The 22226-nt window shown below is 45.6% G+C and overlaps 1 protein-coding gene across 1 annotated transcript in view; it reads right to left on the bottom strand.

Moving 5' to 3' along the window:
- Positions 1-11953: 11953 nt before the first annotated feature.
- Positions 11954-22226, bottom strand: part of txnrd2.2 (thioredoxin reductase 2, tandem duplicate 2) — a gene marked incomplete at its 5' end in the record, with an annotated part of 45826 nt that continues 35553 nt past the window's right edge. Inside the window, 5 exons of the mRNA XM_084336696.1 lie at positions 11954-12658; positions 15018-15115; positions 15834-15905; positions 18690-18782; positions 19271-19366. Of these exons, the coding sequence (XP_084192822.1) occupies positions 12535-12658; positions 15018-15115; positions 15834-15905; positions 18690-18782; positions 19271-19366 (483 nt within the window). The 3' untranslated portion in view covers positions 11954-12534. The remainder of the gene's footprint in view (positions 12659-15017; positions 15116-15833; positions 15906-18689; positions 18783-19270; positions 19367-22226) is intronic.

Raw genomic sequence — 22226 nt, 5'->3', positions numbered from 1 at the left:
GTTGGGTGGGTGGGTGGGGGGCTGTACATTGGAGGTGGTTGGGTGGGGGGGGTGGGGGTAGGAGGGGTGGGTGGGGAACACTGTACAAGCAAAACTGTACATTGGAATATTGACTGTGGGTAGGGCGTTCCACATTGATGTGGCATAATTGCTAAATGTGTTTAGTCCCTTCTTTGTGCAGAATCTGGGTTGCACATGATTTGTGGAACTCCCTCTGGTGTTGGGATCGTGGTATTCACTGACCTTTGGGAAGTATTTTGACATGTACATGGGTACCTTGGTCGTGTAGTGTATCTTGTAGACCAGGCCCATTGCAAGTTGCTGTACTGTACTCTGTCGTCTACTCTAAGCCATCCTAGGTTGTCAAAGTGGGCAGGGGTGAGGTGGGTTCTAGGAGTAAGGTCAAGCAGTAGTCTGACCAGTTTGTTTTGTGATGTTTGTAATCTTGTTTTTAGCGCCTTTGAGGTGCTTTGGTACCATGAGGTGCAAGCATAGTCGTAGTACCCTTGAATGAGTGCTCCTGCCAGAGTCTTCAGGGTATTCTTATTTACCAGAGCGGAGATCCGGTACAAGAATCTAGTTCTAGTTGGTTGACTTTTTTTTATTACATTGGATGCCATTTTGTCACAGGAAAGATTTGCCTCTAGGATGGAAGCCAGGTATGTAATTTCATCTTTCCTTGTGACAATATTATCACCCACTGTAACTGAGAAGCCGTCGGTCTTGCAGAGTTTGTTATTTGATCCGAAGAGAATGGACTCTGTTTTACCCAGGTGTAATGATAGTTTGTTATCAGCGAGCCAGGTGCATATTCTGCTGAGTTCTGAGCTGAGGGCTTTTTCAACCTGTAACTTGTTCTTGTCAGAGACCAGCAGGGCTGAGTCGTCCGTGAACAAGAACAAGTTGCAGTCACAAGCTGACGATATGTCATTTGCATAAATTAGGAACAGTAGCGGTCCTATGCTTCCTTGTGGAACACCACAGCTCACTGTGAGGGGGGGGGATAGAGTACCGTTTACCTCCACCATCTGTTCTCTCTCCTCCAGGTAGGATTGCATCACTGATGGACTATCAAAACCAATTGCTTTTAGCTTGTCAATCAGAATGGTGTGATTGACAGTGTTGAAGGCCTTTTGTAGGTCCAGCATGACCACCATACCGCAGTATTTGCCCGCGTCCACCTCTTGCTATTTGTTACAGATGCTTTGCCTATCCGTAAACACTAGTTCACATATCTTCTTATATTATGAACACAAAAAAACCCGGAAGGACTGAGAGATGAGTATAGAATCTACAAAGCCTTAGGAGCAAACAGGAGAGTCTTTATTTTTTCATCCTTTTCAGTCTAATTGAGAAAGAGGGAGAGAGGGGGAAAAAGAGAGCTGGCTGAGCCCTAATCCAGAGCACACAGAACCCTTTCATGAGAGTGCTGGGAGAGACCTTTTATTTGTCCATTCCTATCATGGAAAAAGCAGGGTTTCAAGCTCGGCTGGGCCTGAGCGGGAAGATTAGATGAAACCAGAGTGTTTTAAACCTCTTCTGTGGCGGTGGATTAGACCGGTTGGTGGCTACATTCAGCCATTCCCCTGCCCTCCTAAATGAAACAATAAAGAATACAAGCCCGCAGGTGTTTGCTGGGATGCACACGGGGCACAGAGGAGGAATGTTTGCACGAATAATGCACGTTTTTAAGCCCTTTCCAAAAAAACGGGGGTGTAATGTTTGCTCCCCACCTCAATCATATATTCAAATGATCATAAATTAGTTATTTTCAACAACATGAAGTAAAGTGGATTGGCTATAGTGCTACATCTAAAGAGCCCAGTCAGACACACAAGTGTTTGGTCACATGTGTGAAGAAGAGGGTGGGGTTAGCCGAGGTGGAGGTGACTGAGTTTACATCAATTAGTGCAAATGGAGGCGGCAGAATCATGACCCCTCAGCGGGGGGGGGGGGGGGGGGGGGGGGGGTACAGAAGAAAGTGTCCACTGACTGGCCCCGGTCAGGTGCCGTACGTGTGCCCTACATCACCATCAATTATTCCTCCACATCTCGGCTTACCCAGGGTGCGGGACAATGCCCGGGTGCACTTGAGAGCCGGTGCCTTGCCCTCCCCATGGGTCCGAGGAGGGGGGGGGGGGGCGAGGCCGGGGTCACTGAATTGTCCCATAGAACCGAGAGAGAGGCTGGTAAGGAAATCCCTGGGATCCCACTCTCGCCTCTTACCGCCTGGCCCAGGCAGGGTCAGGTCACCTTACAGCAGCTCTTCACCAAATTAGAAAGTCTGCGTCGGGGGGGGGGGGGGGGCGGCAGAGGCCAAGGGCCTGGACGCCTGCGGCTGCTCAGAGCAGCACACGGACCACAGAGGGATGTAAATAGACGGGGTCCTCTGTGATGAAGCCTCCTGACACTCTCTCATCAGCGAGAGAGGTAGACTGTGCCGCGTGGAGGTGCTGCTAACCGCCAGACTAATCGGACAGCGGCTGACAGTGACAGAGACGAGACGTGAAAGTAATGGGTACAGATAATGGCAGTGCAAAGAAGAGGCAAATGAATGAAGAAAAAAAGCTATGTTAGATATAGATATTGAAGATATTTAAGTTAATTGAAAAATGTCACACACACAGACACACACCAGTTGATTAGTATGCCAGTCCAACTCACAATTTCAAACTTCTGGTATGACAAGAATGAATCATAATAAAAACATGTTCACAATATGTTACATTTATGCAATTTGTAATGTTATAGTTATAGATTATGATTGCAAAATAGATCTGAATTTTGTGTGATCAGACAACATTTCTATCCAGTGGATCTTCCTCAGGACCAGTTACCAGAGTATTTTATTCAAGTGTGCAGACGTATCTTTCTCATAGTTATGATTGTAGAAATGTAACAACACAGATGGTGCCGAAAACATACAACATAACAACATACATACAACATATAAAATACAACATTTTTATTATAGGTGAAAATTTCTACCGCATTCAAAAAATAATAATTCAAAGGGACACCTTTGAAAATGACCATGACAGTTTTTTCCCTTGCCTAATTCTGGCACATTGAATAGAATAGAATAGAATAGAAATACTTTTATTATCCCGTGGGAAATTAGACACTGCAAATCGCTCAACATTTAAACATTTAGACAGGACAGGTCACAAATTAGAATAATAACACAAATCAAATCAAGTTGCCTAGGATAAGAGTAGAGTAAAATAAAATAGGATAAAATTAAATGAAATAATATATACAGAAATAAATACAGTAATAATATACTGAGCATACTGAGCATGGGGTAAACAATTTGGTCAATATAATTATAATTTAAATCTAAATCTAACTAAATGAAATATGAACTATATATTCGAGTATTCAGTGTAACTAGGTGCAGTATGCTTTAGGTAGTGTATTGTCCTCCTTGGGTTCCAATAAGACTTAGATCAGCCGTCGCTGCCCCCTGTTGTGGAGCCTGGAGGCCGCTAGTCGCGTCCTCCTGCCACTATTGAGCTGCCGCTCTGTGCTCAGTGATGCAGTGAGGCACAGTGATGCATTATATAGTCTGATGGCTGTTGGAATGAAGGACTTCCTGTGCCGTTCAGTGCTGCATTTGGGTAGTGTGAGCCTAGCACTGAACATGCTCCTCCTGTCAGCCAAGTCTGTGTATAGTGGATGGGTGGGGTTTTCCCTGATGGCCTGGAGCTTAGCGAGGCTCCTCCTCTCCGCCACCCTCGCTAGAGAGTCCAGCTCAACCCCAACCACGCTGCTGGCCTTCCTGACCAGCTTATCCAGCCTGGTTGTGTCCACTGCTCTCAGTCCGCTGCCCCAGCAGGTCACAGCGTACAAGAAGGCGCCCGCCACCACCGACTCATAAAACATCCTCAACATCCTTGTACAGACATTGAAGGATCTCAGCCTTCTGAGGAAGTAGAGTCGGCTCTGGCCCTTCTTGTATAGTGCTTCTGCATGTTTTGACCCGTTCAGTTTGTTGTCGATGTGCACACCGAGGTATTTGTACACCTCGACCATGTCCACATCAACTCCCCTGATGGAAACGGGGGTCACGGGTGCACTCCTCCTCCTCCCTAGCTCCACCACCACCATTATGTTGCCACCTTCCCGATAAGCTAGCATGACATGGTTGGTACCAATGGATACCTTCTAACTTTGAAAAAGATGAGCACACTACAGCCTCTGAAAGACAGTAATGTTGGCTGGGACCACTGGCAGTCCTGAGGGTCTCAGAAAGTAAAAACATAAATACGTAAAGATTTACTCAAGTAGAAGTAAAAGTGCAGGCTTACTTTAAGAATCTACACAGTTACTGTAACTAGAGTAAATTAAATTAGTTACTTTTCAACTTTGAATAGAAATATACATAAACACACTTGGGATTAACAAATAGTGAAGAAAAAGGAAGACATTATACAATATGTAATATTCAATAACAATTATATAATAAAATAAATAATTGTGTAGAATAAAGAAGTACCCTTATAGAATTAGATCTAATAAAAGATAATGAATCAATAAAGCATAGTTTTAAAACATAAATTGATTTCACTTTTCAATTGTGTGTGCGCGCGTTTGTAGCCTACTATACATTCTACTTGATTAGAAATGTGTTTTATCAACTTATTCTCAAGAATAGTAACAGCAGGTGTCAGCAGTTGAGCCAGCTACAAAGTGTTATCAAGAGAGAGAGAGAGGATATGTGGGAGTTTGTGTTGGATGTGCAGGTATATCATGGAAAATGTGATACAAGGGTTCCTCCGGTTCTGTGTTTTCCTTGGGCTGAGGCAGGTTCCTGGTGTGAAGGGAGAGGTCTCAGGAAGGGTGAGGACTGACTGACTTGGCTGGCTGGCTGGATGGCTGGCCAGGCTACACGACTTGGGAAGAGGGAATCAAGCAAGCACGGCTTTATTGAAGCTATAGGGGAGGAGAGAGCAGATGCACGGCCGCTATCAGCACCACCAAACCATCCTCCCTTGGGCCAGGCAGGATGAGGAGGAGGAGGGTGAGGGGGCACACAGCATGTCTGAAGTTAATATCCTTATCTTTCTCTGAAAACTCCCCCGTTTGCTGATGGTGCAGCCCTGGCTGGTTCCCATGGTGACAGTGTGAGAGCTGATAGGACCAAAGGCTTTCATACCCTCAGTATTGTAGAGGGAGCCAAGAGCTCTGCCCAAGTCCACGTCTCGTCTCCTCTCCTGGTCAAGTGGGCCTAGACACAACAGGATGCTGGCCTCCACATAATGACCACTCTCTCCCTGCACCCTCTGCCACTAGCTCATTTGTTATACAGCATGACACAGGGCCAAAGGTTGCATTACGGAGACTAATTACTAGTACAGTTAAATATACAGTGGTCTATGGGTGTGTGAGTGTCCCGTAGTTTGGCAGCGACAGTGACATCCCTATTATAGAACTGTCAACCTAAAACGGTGGACTTGTTTGTTTTTGGAAAGGCAAGAGTAGAGAGGCCTGGATTTGGCTCCCTTTGCCCCCAGTTCCACAACAACCTTATTTTTAGGGAGTGTTTATGTCTCCGCTCCAGAGCGATGTGAGGCATAACTATGGACACACAGAAAAACTCACCATCGCAGACAAAACAATGCCACGCAAGCCGGAGTTAATCAGATGATCAGTGACAAATTGACAGGGCGGTATATAGGCATACGGGTAAACCTGTTACTTCCAGTCGTAAAGCTAACCAGTGCATGCAGTGTGTCTGTGTGTGTGTGTTTGTGGTTTTCACCACACAGAGCCTATCGGCAAAACAAGCAGCCTGAGGGACTAACCCAGCGTGCAGTGCACCTGCCTCACATCTATGCAGAGCATAGGGCTGGGCGATTAATCGATTTTTCGATTCATTCGAATTAATGATCTAGGACGATTTTGAAAAATTTAAATCGATTTCAAAAACAAAAAAAAAATTTATTTTCTTTTTTTAGATTCAGATTTATTTTACAAAAAAATTATGTTTGGTGAAAGTTAGATTTGCACTTTATTAATCCCAATAGGGCAATTCATTCTTGTTTGATTACATTAATCTTTGTTTGATCAAGAGTAACCTTTTATATATATATATAAATAATAATAAAAAAATCAAGTGAAGATTGGTGAAAGTTAGGTTTGCACTTCAATCCCAATAGGGAAATTCATCTTGGTTTGATCATTTTTTTTTGTCAAATAAAAACAAAGGTTATTTGAATGATTTCCTATGCGTTTCTAGTTATCAAGAGAAAAAAAATCGATTAAAATCGGGAATCGGATTAAAAAAAACCCACACAGAGCAGTGTGTGTGTGTATGTGTGTGTGCGTTTACAGACGGGACAGTTAGCAGTCAGTCAAACCAACTGTTCCGCACACTCTACTGCAAGTCTCCAAAACCCCAACCTAAATGTTTTGGCTGTAGTGTGGGGAGTAGTGTCACAGAGGAGGAAGATAAAAGCTTTGATTTCCTGTTATCTGTGTCAGGCTGATAACATCTGGGGGTGGGGGGGTTCATTCGGAACTTGAAACTTTCATCTCAACGTTTGCAACGATTGCTTTCGGTTTTCCTCTAATGGTTTGGGGGCAAGCTTGTAGGAAGTCCCATAAAGCACATATTTATTCACTGTGTGTCTGTGTGTGTGTGTGTGTGTGGGGTCGTATATATCTAAATATAAAGTGCAATTAATGGATAAGTAATTCAAGATGCTTATTTATTATACAGGCCATCTGATCAAACTTAAATTCAAATTTGTCGGGTGGAAGGAGGTGCCTCTGCATGGTAGTAACTAATGACAATAAGGGTGACTATGGAGAATACTGTATATATCACCAGTCTTATCTTGTTTAACCCCAAACACCAATGTAGCAGGCATTAATTATAGATGCAGTCTATCATCCTGATCAGTGTGGTCTGAACTGGCACACACACAAACAAACAATGTCCCGTTTGTGTGGCATGTGATTGGGCAAACAACAGCTCATTAACCCTTGCCCCAGTATTCAGAGATAATAGGAACGCTTCCTGTGTGGCCAAGACCGACTACTAGAATGGTTTAGGGGTTTGAGGTCGCCGATTATAATTGCTCCATTATTGATGTCTGGGGATTGGAACCACAGACGATGACATGGTCACACACACACCCTTATTACTATTGGCCACGGCCCACGTTAAAGGCTGTGGTCGGCTGAAACCAGTCTGGGCAAAGCGAAAGCCCCCCCAACCGACCACAGCGGTGCATCTCACTCACGTTCAGACACACACACATCCTCTCAGATAAGGCTCCACTTACGGCCAGCCATGTGCATTGAATTAAGCCCATTCCTGAGGGATATCTGTTCTTATCTGGGTTTGATAAGCCCCCTTTCACAGACCCTCACCTCTGCTACCAACAGGACCCCCCGATACTGTGCAGTGTCAAATCTAGTTTCCCTCGGCCCGAGACGAGCTGTATCAGAGCCCGAGCCTCTCTCCCCCACTGCAACCAAAGGCAAAGAAACGACGACGGGGGGAGAAGTGAGGAGGTGGCTTGTTGATTGAAGCTTTTCTTCTATGGGCCACAGCTGTTGTACAAGTACAAACCCTCCTAGTAGCCGAACTGTGCAGTTTACAAATCCATTCGGAGAGTGAAGAAAGGGAGAAGAAAAGAAAAAAAGATAACGAAAACCTTGAGATTCCAGAAAGGGAGTGATTCTTCAGACTCCAGACTCGGTCACAAGCTCGAGGGGGGGAAAGAAAGAGCCGATGACCTTGGTCTGGGAGCACACACACACACACAGAGGCACAACAGGCCTCGAGGTAATGGGTCATTTAGCAGCATTTCAACTGTGTAAACTTAGCCCTAAGGCAAATGACACTGAAAGCATGCAACTCTAGCTCGACACCCCCTCGGTGCTTCAAATGGCTGTTTTCGTGAGCCTACCATTAGGCCCGCGCACACAGCTTCAGGGGCTCTTTTGAGCTAATTGTCTTGAACCCTAGGAGGCAATTAGGAGCAGACAGTTTGAGACTAAACCAGTTTGAGACTAAACTTGGCCTACAGGTCTGAGAGGGGCCTCCCTTGGAGCCTCTCGCGGGACCACCTCCCTCCTTCTCCCTCCTCCCCCCCCCCTCCTTCTCCCTCCTCCCCCCCCCCCCTTCCCCCCCCCCCCCCAGGAGCCACGCCTCGTCCGGGGCCCGCAGGCCTCTCGTCCCGACAGCTTGAGGAGGACACTGGCGGTACAACAGACCAGTCATAATTGGTCCCTATTCATTTCTCAGGGATAATCCTCGCCTGGTTGAGTCTTTTCTGTTCAGGAGCGTTCATTTATTTTTTTGGCAAATGTTTACACAAGGTATGTATCTGTTTCTGTCTCCCAACTCCTCCAGGCTTCAACTGTGGCTGAGGGTCTGTGTGTACCCAACATGTGTGTGTGTGTGTGTACACAATGTGTGTGTGCGTCTCAGCTCCTCCAGTGAGGCTGCGATGGCTCAAGGCCTAAAGTGACAAAAGGCCCAGGTGAATGCAGACTCTCTCACACAGACACGACTGTCAACGTTCAATAGGCCTGGATTAAGACGGAGCATGTAACCCGGTGCAACTCTGACATGTTCGACTAAGTGCGTTTCAAGGTGGATTTAGCCTGTTTGCTCCACTGCGGAGCAGGGAGACCGAGGGGGGAACACAATCACTAAATGGGGTCGACTGTTCTCGAGACGGGGGGGGGGGGGGGGTAGGGGGGCAGTGGCGGGTGAACTTTACTCCTGGTTGTCTGGGTCTCTCAGATTGACACGAGGAGGAGCGAGAGAGAGAGCCCTGGTGTGGATCCTTGAGGAGGTTCAGGGGTTTCGGAGAGCTCTGTAGCTCTGTCCTTAACCAAACAAACAGCGAGGAATTTCTGCCATTGTTGGCGCAGAGGGTTGAGTGACAGGGCTGCATAGCAGAGGAGGCTGTCAGCAGAGAAGACCAGGGGTCAGAGTGTGACCTCCCCTGCACTGCAACGCTCCCCATACACAGACCGGCCAACTACAAACAAGCTCCAGGATGACAACACACATTTAAATAAATACACACACATGTGCGTTATTATTATATATGTGCGCAAGCAAGCAATACAATGTATACAGTATAATGCAAACGTGCACACAAATGCATGTTTACATTTAGTCATTTAGCTGACGCTTTTATCCAAAGCGACTTACAAGTCATCAGGAAGGGTACAAGTCTATCAGCTGAGTAACAATGTTCATGTGTCATGTGTTTAGTGTTACAGTGTAGGTTAGTATATTAGGACAAGTGCATGACAGTAAGGTTAGTTAGGGTTCGTTTTGTGTAGGCATGCTTTCATGCCATTCTCTCTCTCACACACACACACACACACAGACACAGACACAGACACAGACACACACACACACACACACACACACACACACACACACACACACAGAGAGAATACAACGGAGCACTGAATCAGTGGACATCATTATTTTAATTCTCATACGTTATTCATTTACATATAAATAATGTAACACAAAGCCTTTATGGCAGATTAGACTCCTCTATTTACAGTAACTAACTAAGTTGTTGGCCAGGTGACATCAGACATGCGCTCCCCAGTAGTGGGTTTTTAGCGCAAGTCATCATTAACTGGCCGACTTGAAAGTTGAACCCTGACCCCTTGAAGCATGGCGTTCCGCACGGCTGAGGCCAGCTAGCGTCCCCACTGGAAGCGACCTCGCGGCCCAAGGCAACACTGAATAAAAGGAAAAACTCAAAAACACAACAGACATTACATAAAAAAATATAGTTCAGTCAAAGAAATCACAACTCCTGCCTTTTTTTTGTGCGCAAATGCAGCCGAGAGTAGAATAACAGTGCAGTCGGGTGGGGGGGAGGGAGGAAACAGAGAGGAAAAAGTAAACAGACATTACTGTTACATCGATCGCCTCAATGACTTCCCTCATGTTGCCTTGGGCCAGGCCCGGGTCTCTGAAGTGCCTCGTTAAAGAGCAGGGATATAGAGTCATTTACCCTGGGCAAACACACTACTACCACCACCACCGCTCAGTTGGGTCGGGCCCTGGGCCCCGGAGCCTCAGTGCGGGCCTCAGCCATGCGGCGCTGTGCGCATGTGAGCCCTCCTCGGTGCTCCGGGTGACGGAGTCAAGCTGTTCCCGCTGAGCCGAGGTCAGGGTCCTTCAGTCAGCACCCCGTCCCTGAACAGAGCACACAGGAATCCCCCCCCCCCCCCCCCCCAACCCCACCCCCCCCATCCCAGGCCGCATCCCCACGCTCTCCCCTCCCTCAGCCCCAGGTCCAAATAAACCTGGTAGCTCTCTCTCTCTCTCTCTCGCTCGCCTCTCTTCTCTCTTCTCTCTTTCCTCCCTCCGTCTCCCAGCACGCTGTCACTCCCCTCGTCAGGATCATTAATCAGGCCGGGCAGATTAGACTTCAAACATAAATAAACTAGGGCTAGTGGCCTCCTCTTAGCCCCCCTCGGCACCGTGGCACGCCACTGTGTGTGCCGCTCTCCTCTCCCCTCTCCTCTCCTCCCCTCCCCTCCCCTCCCCTCTTCTCTCCTCTCCTCTCCTCTCCTCTCCTCTCCTCTCCTCTCCTCTCCTCTCCTCTCCTCTCCTCTCCTCTCCTCTCCTCTCCTCTCTGCCGTGTCCGGCGCGGTCCGGTCGTGCGCGGCGCTCTCCTTATCCTCCCTCCTCCTGAACTCAACGGAGCCCAGATTAGCCAGGGATGTCGTAGTAGCCTTGACTTTTTCCCAATATTTTGAGTAATTTGACAAATCATTAAGAGTCTATCTTCACATGTGAATCCACGGAAACAGATAACACTTATCGGTTTGGGCTCCATAACATCCCCCTGCCGTCCAACATTGGCCACATAAAACCACATATCTTTTATAAGGATTAAAAGGGGATTAGACCTGCACCTTGAACGCATCGAAGCTTAATGTTTTATCCATTGACTTGCTGCTGTATCCTTCCTTGAACTAGAGAAGTGGGGGGGAAAAAATCGGAGGACAATAGTGCCACCTTTGGGAAAGCTGGAGTACTACAACTGTAAAACGGAGGCTGATTCACTTTAGCTCTCTCTCTGTGAAAGAGGGGCTGGAGTTTCCAGAGCCTGGATTGAGGTGTCCATACACAGCGCCTGAAAAAAGCCTGTTATTGTAGTCCCACTGTATTCCTTTGTGCATTGGGGAGGGGAGGAGTGGGGGGTATGGGGGGTTGGTTGGTCTCACAGAGGGCCTAAACAAGCGTGCTCTCTGGCCAGGTCCCACTGACTGACTGACAGGCGGCCCTCTCACTGTTTGTGTGTGTCCATGGGAAATGGGGCGGTGTCGCAGCAGCGACGGCCCCAGGGCCATCCATCAGTGTCAGGGGGGAGGGGGGCCACGGCATGTGTCACCTCCAAGACTAATGGACAGGAAGTACAGCCGGAGAAACAACAATATTTGCAGAATATATATATTCAGAAGAATATAAAACGCTAGGGCCCAATGCATTTCAAACCAAACCCTGAGCCCAAAAGTCCTAATCCTGATTTATGGGCCCGTTTATTTAAAGGCTGCTTGCTTTGCGGTCGAAACCTTTTGCTAAACCGAGATCTATAACCCTTGCTTTCAGAGGGTAAGCAACATAAACTCTATCTAAATGGGATAATCATTCTCCGATTATCACGTGACGCCTCACTGGCGCTGACCTGGGCTCGCCCCTGCATGTAGCAACACACCCGCGCTGACCTGCATTACGATGGGACCCAGTCGCTCGCGACATGGAGTGAAGAGCATCATGGGCATGGGCTGTGTGACACGGGCAGCCATTCTATATATATATATATATATATATATATATATATATATATATATATATATATATATATATATATATATAGATAGAGAGAGAGAGAGAGAGAGAGAGAGGAGAGAGAGAGAGAGAGAGAGAGAGAGCGAGAGAGCGAGAGAGCGAGAGAGCGAGAGAGAGCGAGAGAGCGAGAGAGCGAGAGAGAGAGAGAGAGAGAGAGAGAGAGAGAGAGAGAGACAGAACCACCGTGGCTTTAGCCCGCACCGTTGTGAGAGAGGGAGGGAGAGAGACAGAACCACCGTGGCTTTAGCCCGCACCGTTGTGAGAGAGGGAGGGAGAGAGACAGAACCACCGTGGCTTTAGCCCGCACCGTTGTGAGAGAGGGAGGGAGAGAGACAGAACCACCGTGGCTTTAGCCCGCACCGTTGTGAGAGAGGGAGGGAGAGAGACAGAACCACCGTGGCTTTAGCCCGCACCGTTGTGAGAGAGGGAGAGAGAGAGACAGAACCACCGTGGCTTTAGCCCGCACCGTTGTGAGAGAGGGAGAGAGAGAGACAGAACCACCGTGGCTTTAGCCCGCACCGTTGTGAGAGAGGGAGAGAGAGAGACAGAACCACCGTGGCTTTAGCCCGCACCGTTGTGAGAGAGGGAGGGAGACGAGCGAGCGAGCAGCCACTAGAGACTAACACTGAGGGGACCCTGTGTGCTCAGACGTGTTCAGAGGCCGGGGGTTCTTAACCTCAGCAGCCGGTAACGGCGGCGTCGAGGCCGGAGCGCTTGGTGACGTTCAGCTTGGTCAGCTCTTCAGAACAGGTGGGGTGGATCCCCACGGTGTCCATCAGGTGAGAGATGGTGGCTCCGCACCTGGAGACAGACAAGACACACTGGGGTCATTCATTCTGCCGCCTTCCCACACTGGCTCTCATTAGTTCTAGAGCAAGGCCTGTGTCTGTCTGCTAAAGATGATGCTAAAAGACCCGGCATACGAGCTCTAGAAATTACATGTTATATATCAGCGGTTCTTAAACTGGGGTCGTAGGTAGGTAACAGCACATTGGCAAGTAAACGTTTATTTTTTTTTCATTTTCTGGCAACATATTTTGGCTAAATATGCCTCGTTTTCTAAATGTGTATTGATAACATAGTGCTGTAATAAAATTTTCTAATAAATATGCATGATCAAGTTCAGCCGTGCGGGCGGGGTTTAAATACTCCGGCAGGACGAGCGTTTACAACGATACATCTACGAGGCTGCCCCCCCCCCCCCCCCTTCATATGCAATGCCGGACAACGTGGGACGGACCTCTGCGAGCAGTATTTGGAATGGCAATCAGATAATTGGATTATTTTTTTTGCATTACATCAGAGACAAGGTAAGAACACTATATATCAAATCTTGCGTTGATCTGATATTTCTTTCTCCCGCAATCGAAGCTATCTGTGTGGACTGTGTTGTGCTGTTTACCGTTGGGGGGGGGGGGGGGGGGGTGAGCATGGGTCATGAGGAAGGATAATAACGATAATCTAGCGTTGATTTCAGGAAGATTCGATAATCAGGCGAAAAATTACAACGTGATAAGTGGATTTCACTAAAGGGCTATTATAGCGTCTTTTCCTGGGGTTACTAAGAATCACCCAAACTATACTCATTCAAAACGCTATAAAACTGAAATGTACGGATGAAAAAACAATCTGTTTTGTGCATGTTGACTGGAAGCAACTCACTGACAAATCTACAGTGTTATTGGATCCATAGCTATAATATAAAATAAATTTTAAGCACTCGCAAGTTTCACAGTCTCCCCATTGACTTACAGCGATGGCGTTCTACCCAGAAGGTAGACAGCGACCCCTGGCGCTGAATGAGTTAAGTGTGGGGTCGCAAAAAAAATATCCTAAATAAGATGGGGTCGTGGTATAAAAAAGTTTGAGAACCCCTGTTATATATAGTCATCATGGGATTTCTGCTGATCCAAAACAGCTGGTTATTGTGAGTATTTTCATACTGTCATATAGCAATAGTATCAGCGGGGGGGGGGGGGGGGGGGTCTGTGATTTACTGCAGTTATAGGCTCCAGACTCAACACCCTCCAGGGTACCAACATCTGCGACACATGAAATGAGTTGTGGACCCCAGGAAGTTGTAGTCGTTGCCTTGGTAACAACTAACGGGGATCAAAATAAAACAATAAACGATCAAAAAAGAGTGAAATCCAGGAGGAGGTAAGAAATATATTAACGAGTTCCCTGGTTATTATGAACTGTTTGCTTAGCAACAGTAAAGAAAGAAAAAGTGCAGCTTCGAGGTAGTCCTGGAAGGTGTACCATCATGGGTGCATGCAGCGGTATGGATTTCTACAATTCCGTTATCCACAATATATTACATATATATATAAGGTCATTCAAATGTTTCCCCCTTGCAGCAGTGTTAAAAAGTAAAACAAATGTTTTACAATAAAGACATAAGAAAGATCTCACATTTAAATTTGCACTGAAAAACTAACATTGTCAAATACCATCATACCGTCAAAACTACTGTCAAGACAAAATATCATGATGGGATATTTTGGCACGTTTCACAGTCCAACATACAGGCTCATAAAGCAACGGTTTGGAAAGTCTGTTTGACCAATCAAATGACTTGGCTGAAAGTCTGTTTGACCAATCAAATGACCTGGCTGAAAGTCTGTTTGACCAATCAAATGACCTGGCTGAAAGTCTGTTTGACCAATCAAATGACCTGGCTGAAAGTCTGTTTAACCAATCAAATGACCTGGCTGAAAGTCTGTTTGACCAATCAAATGACCTGGCTGAAAGTCTGTTTGACCAATCAAATGACCTGGCTGAAAGTCTGTTTAATCAATCAAATGACCTGGCTGAAAGTCTGTTTGACCAATCAAATGACGTGGCTGAAAGTCTGTTTGACCAATCAAATGACGTGGCTGAAAGTCTGTTTGACCAATCAAATGACCTGGCTGAAAGTCTGTTTGACCAATCAAATGACGTGGCTGAAAGTCTGTTTGACCAATCAAATGACCTGGCTGAAAGTCTGTTTGACCAATCAAATGACCTGGCTGAAAGTCTGTTTGACCAATCAAATGACGTGGCTGAAAGTCTGTTTGACCAATCAAATGACGTGGCTGAAAGTCTGTTTGACCAATCAAATGACGTGGCTGAACATCTGTTAACATTGGGTCAGCATCACGTAAGGAGAGGGACTTACTTGAAGCCCATAGCGAAACCCTGAGTGACCTCTCCAGCGTTGGGACCTGTGAAATGTAGACCCAGCATCTTCTGACCTCCACCTCGCTCACACACCACCTGAAGAGGGGAGAACATCAACTATCAAGGTGCAGTGATGTGGAATGATATAAAAAATCTAACAGAAACATGTTCCACTTTAAATACATTTAAAAGCATGCTTAAAAAATAACTACAGATCCTGTAGTTTTAGTATCCTTGTGTATTTGTGAGTAGTCTTTTTTTTTTCAACATTATAATTGTTGTATAAGGATAAGGATATCTTTTATTAATCCCTCACAGGGAAATTCAGCGACATACACATACAGCTCATAGTCTCATTAAACAATCATTTCACAATCATTAAATTTTTACAGTAATAATGGTACAACATAAATTCAAACAGGCATGTACATTTGTTGACACATGTCGACTACAGTATGTCTGAGACAGCGTATGTATAGTCTGCTGCAGCCAGCACCGGAGTGCATCTGCGCAATGCTGCATTGTATGTATCTGTGTGTGTGTATGAGAGAGGGATATGCGCATGTGTGTTTGCGCATAATGTGTGTGGGGGGGGATTTTCTGTGTAGTTATTCTATATAGGTTTAAGAGGGGGGGGTCGCTTATAAGCTTTTTAAGGCTTTTTGACCATTCCTGCACATTTGAACTGTTCTTCTTTTACTTCTTTTATTCCAGAATGCATGTTTGTAAGTGCAAATAACCAGGACTCTCCTGGCACATCAACCAAGACTTCTGGTTAGCGATGACCTGTTTGGTCTCCGGGTTTGATTCCTACCTTTATATAACACTGGCTAGCATCCCTCTCAGCCACAGTGAACTCCAGAGGCTTGTAGAAAGCATGATAGACCTATACACACAGACACACACACACACAGGAATTACTATAGATCTCATATCACATCCTAATAAAGTGACCCAGTTACCACATCCCATATGATGTCAGATTTTCCAATTCCTTTATTGTCACGTATTTCAGTACCTTACAGCAAATAAAGAGTGAAATTCAATTTGTTGTGGACCCTCGACCACAGCAGCTTCCAATAATATAAATACAATAAAATGAGCATAGAATAAGAATAAAATATGAGAGAAAATAAAGATGACTACTGTATATACAGTTCTAAAAAGTGTGCCGTGAAGATAACAGGATGTAGATATTATACTATGTAAAATGTAAATAACAAAATGGCTATGTACAGTTCCAAAAAAAGGATGTTGTGTGATGTGTGAACTTTTATCATGAGTTGCTTTGAAGTGTTGCGGTTTTTAATTTCTTTTAACACTTTAATCGCCATGGGTTAAATTCATAATTTACCATCCCTCGCCAGCTCTATTTGTCTATGGAGAAGTTCCCCTTCTTTGCAGGGCTATAACTTTTTAAATTCTATTGCTAAATTGCCATTATTATGGCCCATTCAATGTCCTATATGTATTGTTCAGGGTGTAGCAACGTTAAACTTTTTCATTCACATATTCATACTAAAATATGGTCTAAAGTATAAGTATGTTTTTATTGTTTTCTGCAGCTTTCTTCAGAACGTGATTTATAGCCCTAAATGCATTATATTGATGATCAAATACAGTTTGGTAGGAATCTGTGCGAGATAAAAAGTTTCAACTGGATGTGCTTCTAGGAGTTACTACTTATCATCTGATCTTGACCGGATGGGCGGGGGATCGTTTATAATTCCGTGGGCAGCGTTAGATGATTCATCCAGAGTGGGTCATATGTTCATCAGATCAGTTAGTATAGAATACGTTAGAAAATAACGCTGAATCTTACCGTGGCTTCCTCTCGCCGCTGGCAGATGAGCGTGGAACAGATTTTTTTCTATTATGGGATGTAGAAATGCCCGATCCATTTCCAGGTTGTATAATAGTATATACGTCCAAATAACGTTGTTTATTGAGTTAGAGCGATCTATTATCCGGTGTTTCAAGATGGAGTCGCGGGAGCTATAGCGAGTGGCCGGACCACATATGGATGAGCACTACCGGTTCAAAGGTTAATATCCGGTTGGCGATCTGCCGATTGGCCACCAGATGGCGCTCTTGAACCGCTAGAGAGTTGAGAGGAGATCAGCAGTGTGTCTCAGGGCTCCGGAAAGGAAATATGATTTCGTTGACAGATTTTTTAAATATTGACATCAAAGACGAGTTACGGCGTCTTCGGCAGAATGAGCATGGCTCGGAATGACATGAAAACTCGTCCGCGGCGATCATAGTGTTAACATTAGTTGACTTCATGAGTTTTCAGGTTAGGTGTTTTTGTACTTGCATTTAGGGTGTCCTGTCTGTGTACATGTTCTTTCGTGTTTTCGTGCCTTTTTATGTTCTATGATGTAAATGGACCACAATGGAAACAAGCCAATGGCTTTATTGTGTCCTATCTATTTGACCAGCGTTTGACATTGTTGTTTCAAATGTTGTTTTACTGTTGTGTCAATGAAGTAATCAATCAATGTATTGATCAATTGTATTTTTTTGTATTTTTAGAAACATCACAACCTGCTCGTTCGAGTTTACATCTCAGACGTTGAGACCCAGATGTGCGCTGGTGTTTTATATCGAGCGTGCCGACACAAGCCGCCGGGCCGCTGCAGCAGCTGTCAGGGCTGCGCTAGTGCGCGCGGCTCCTCAGATCAGACAGCGGCCTGTCGTCGCCCCACACACACCTCAATCAGGCCTCCTGCTCGCCTGTCAGTCACGGGGAGAGGGGGGGGGGGGGGGGGGGCACGCCTCACCGGGTAAGCGATTTTGCCTCTGCCCCCCCGGCGCAGGTGAGCAGCTGGGCACGCCGCCGTGCTTTTATTGTGCACGCGCCTCCCGAAACTACCGGTACATATATTTACACATGCGTGAATGCGCGCGGCGCGTAATCGGAGATGAACCCTTTCACTACCAGGCTACCAAAGGGTTAACCCTTTTCACGGCGGCAATACAGAAGGTTAACCCTTTTCACTGCCACGCGACAAAGGGTTAACCCTTTTCACGGCGGCAATACAGAAGGTTAACCCTTTTCACTGCCACGCGACAAAGGGTTAACCCTTTCACTACCACACTAGAGACGGTTAACCGTGGTAGTGAAAGGGTTAAAAAAAAGTGTAACGGATACATACTTGATATATCAAATTCATCTCCATATAGCGATTTGCAACGTGTGGCTGATCTAAGCTGCAGGAGCTGCACAGAATCTACTGGCGCCAACATAAACGACCTTGTTTCCATTTCAGGCAAGTCCACATTCGTTTTCAGAAAACTGCCGCGTGTACAAAACAGGTAAATGTGTTCCGACAAAGTGTTACTGAAAGAGTTTTGAACGACATGAAAACGAATGTTGATTATAAACTGGGCCATAGTCTAAGACTATATCTGCAATGCAAGTAGCCAGTATAACACAAGGGCATTACCTGCTAGAATAATTCCAAAGTGATACATTGTGCGTATGGTTCATATTGTTCAGCCCTAAATCAGTGTGTATTTTATTTGTATTAGGTACACAACGCAGTACTTCTATGTACTTTATTTGTATTAGGTACACAACGCAGTACTTCTATGTACTTTATTTGTATTAGGTACACAATGCAGTACTTCTATGTATTTTATTTGTATTAGGTACACAATACAGTACTTCTATGGCGTCCTTCCCAAGTTTTCGTTCCGCTTCCTCCTCAGACAGGCCCACGCAGCCGTACTCCAGAGGGGTAAAGACTGCCGTAGCCACCTAGCACAAACAAACAAAAACACACAACACACACACACACACACATACACATACACACACACACAGATGTGCAATAAAGCATGTAGCATGAATACACAGCCCTAAACAATTAACAATTACTTAGTAAGTAACACAATACATCATCAAGAAAGAAAAACTGCCATGAAGTCTCACAATAAAAGGAATTTGATTGAACTGAGGTTAAACAATGTGATTTTTTATTTAAGCAGTATGTCTGTCGTCATGTATTTTAGAAAAGGCCTCTGATGGTGAATTGAAGATTACGGGCCCATTACTGTAAATAGTATGAATCAGTCTCGGGGGGGGGGGGCGGACGGGAGGAGGGACCGTCTGACCAGAACGCGCACTCATTTGACTCAAACGCAAGAATGAAACAATAGGCTCAAAGAGGAGCTGTGGAAAGATGTGGGGAAATGACCAAAGTGTGTGTTTGTGTGTGAGTGGGTGTGTGTGTGTGTGTCTCTTACATTTTCATAGTTCATGAGCTCACTGCTCTGGCCTGCCAGTCTGCGGGCGAGAAGCTTCCCGGCTCTGATGGCAGTAGGGGTCAGCTCAGGGCGACCCTGGAAGCAGAGAACAGTGTCGATTTGCCTCATTCACTTGGCCGCCATGTTGGTGGACTTTGACGCCAGGACGGGGTATAATAATAATAATAATAATTCATTACATTTATATAGCGCTTTTCTAGACACTCAAAGCGCTCCCCACAATGTAGGGTGGAAATTGCCTCCTTCATCACCACTGGTAGCACCCGACCTTGGGCTACGCAGGCTCAATGGCTGCCATACACTGGCACCGTAACAGGGGCATTGTTACTGACTAGTCCAGAGGACAACACCACTTTCCGACAACAACCTTGACCGGGGCTCGAACCGGTGATCTTCCGATCATGAGTCTGGAGCTCTACTCAGGTATGGCGTTCGACACAATATCCCACTCAGTCCTCCTCAAATGCCTCTCCAACAACCTAGGCATCACCGGTACAGCTCTGTCATGGTTTCATTCATATCTCACAAATAGATCTCAGTTTGTCAGCGTCAGCGGCTCATCCTCCCCCCCGGCCCCAGTCAACCACGGTGTCCCCCAGGGCTCTGTGCTGGGTCCCCTACTATTCACCATTTACATGCTCCCCCTCGGTCAGATTATACGTCACCACGGACTCAACTTTCACTGTTATGCTGATGATACTCAGCTCTACATCAGCACCTCACCATCCTCCCAGCTCCCCCCACAGTCTGTAGTCAACTGCCTCCACGCTATAAAAACCTGGATGGCAACCAAATTACTTAAACTCAACAGCAAAAAGACAGAGCTCATGGTTGTGGCCCCCAAGGCACTGCTCGGGAAGGTTGGAGATCTCCTCTTCCACGTTGACGGCTGTTCCATCTCCCCGTCTCTCGAAGTCCGTAACCTGGGCGTCACCCTTGACTCCACACTTTCATTTCACTCCCACATCAAATCTGTCACCAAGTCTGCCTTCTACCACCTCAGGAACACCTCAGGAACATCGACCCTCACTCTCAGACTCTGTGGCTGAGACCCTGATCCACTCATTTGTCACCTCCCGGTTGGACTACTGTAATGGAGTCCTGTTCGGGGTACCCAGCAAAGCCCTGGACAGGCTCCAGTATGTCCAGAACTCAGCTGCCAGGGTTCTCACTCACACCAAGCCCTGGCAGCACATCACCCCCACCCATCTCCACTGGCTTCCAGTCAGGTTCCGCATCACCTTCAAACTCCTGCTCCTCACCTACAAATCCCTCCATGCCCTCGCCCCCCGGTACCTGTCTGATCTCCTCCACCAGTACACTCCATCCCGGAACCTACGATCCTTTGATCTAGGTCTCCTCTCCATCCCTCGCACCAGGTTACAGACTTTTGGGGACAGAGCCTTCAGCGTGGCGTCCCCTACCCTCTGGAACTCTCTCCCCCCCGAAATCTGCAACGCCCCAACCCTGGACACCTTCAAATCCGCTCTAAAAACACACCTCTTCACCAAGGCTTTCCCCATCAGTTAGTTTTAGATTAAATTAGGTCCATTATCCCCTACTTTCCCTCATCCCCTCTTCCCCCTCCCCCCCCTACTTTCCTTGCCCTATTTTTTGTCCTGATTGTAAAGCGACCTTGGGTTCTATGAAAGGCGCTATATAAATTTGATCTATTATTATTATTATTATTATTATTATTATTATTATTATTATTATTATTATTATTATTATTATTATTATTATTATTATTATTATTATGGTGCATCGTTCGCTTCTGTGTTAATGTTCGCCAATACAAATTTCACTTCGGGAACTCGGATAGCAGACGGGCGAAACACACAGTTGGAATTACAAAGTCATGATCGCCTGACTTGGGTTGCGTCTTTCACCGCTGTAGTTGTCGTGGTTTGAAATATATCAAAGTGAATACCATTCATTGAAATGGTAGCGAAGTGAATAAGAAAAGCAAATGGCCTTCAGTATAACACACACACGCACACACCACTGAGCCATAACAATTTACCTATCTCAAGTCCTGCCCTCTTTCCGTGATCCTCCAATCACAAGTTTCAAGTTTCTTCAAGTTTCTTTAATAGTTGTCATACAGAAGTACAGAATACTTTTGTACAAAATGCTTCTTACTGTTGCGCTCCAGAGACTGTGCATGACAAGATAAGTATGAAATAAAAACATAGTAAAAATTAGAAGAAAAAAAAAAAGAGGTCACAGTGTTCAGTTTAGACATATGTACAATGTTCGTAGACGTAGTTACCATACAATATACAATACTGTGCAGTGTACTAATATACAATACTATATAGTGCAAGGCATAAATGGACGAGGTGCAGTTTAGGTACAATTCACAGTAGGTGTACGAGTTGTAGTGCAAATCCTTTATCAATAAATATAAAGTGTAAGTGTGTTTGTGTGATCTAAAGTGTGGAGAGTGGGTGCTGCAGTGTGTTGTTTGTTTGAGTGAGTGTGTGTGTGCGTGTGGGTGTGTGTGCTGTGTGCATTTGATGGTTGTTGCATAGTGATTATTATTACTGTCGCTTCCCTCTGACAACAGTTGTGATTGGAGGATCAAGAAAATATGTTAGTTGATAGGCATTTGAGATAGGTCAATTAACAATACTCATCATCATAAAAACTGCCATGAATCAGAATTCGAGTGTCAATCAGAATTGATGTTAAAACAATGGGAATAATTTAGTTGCTATTGATTGATTGATTGATTGATTGAAAAGTTTATTAACAGATTGCAGAATGGGTACAGCACAGTACAGCTCAATACATACAATTGTTAAGGGGATGCAGACCAGAGAAAGACTTTCGTCTTGTTTACATCAGGGTCCCCCATTTTCAATTCATCATAACATATATGACATACATGACATACAGATAGACAGTACTGCTACATCTATACATTTATGAC

Source organism: Notolepis coatsorum, assembly GCF_963971535.1.
Source record: "Notolepis coatsorum genome assembly, chromosome: 2".
In the NCBI taxonomy this organism is placed as follows: Eukaryota; Metazoa; Chordata; class Actinopteri; order Aulopiformes; family Paralepididae; genus Notolepis; species Notolepis coatsorum.
This window is presented reverse-complemented; position numbering and strand designations above follow the sequence as displayed.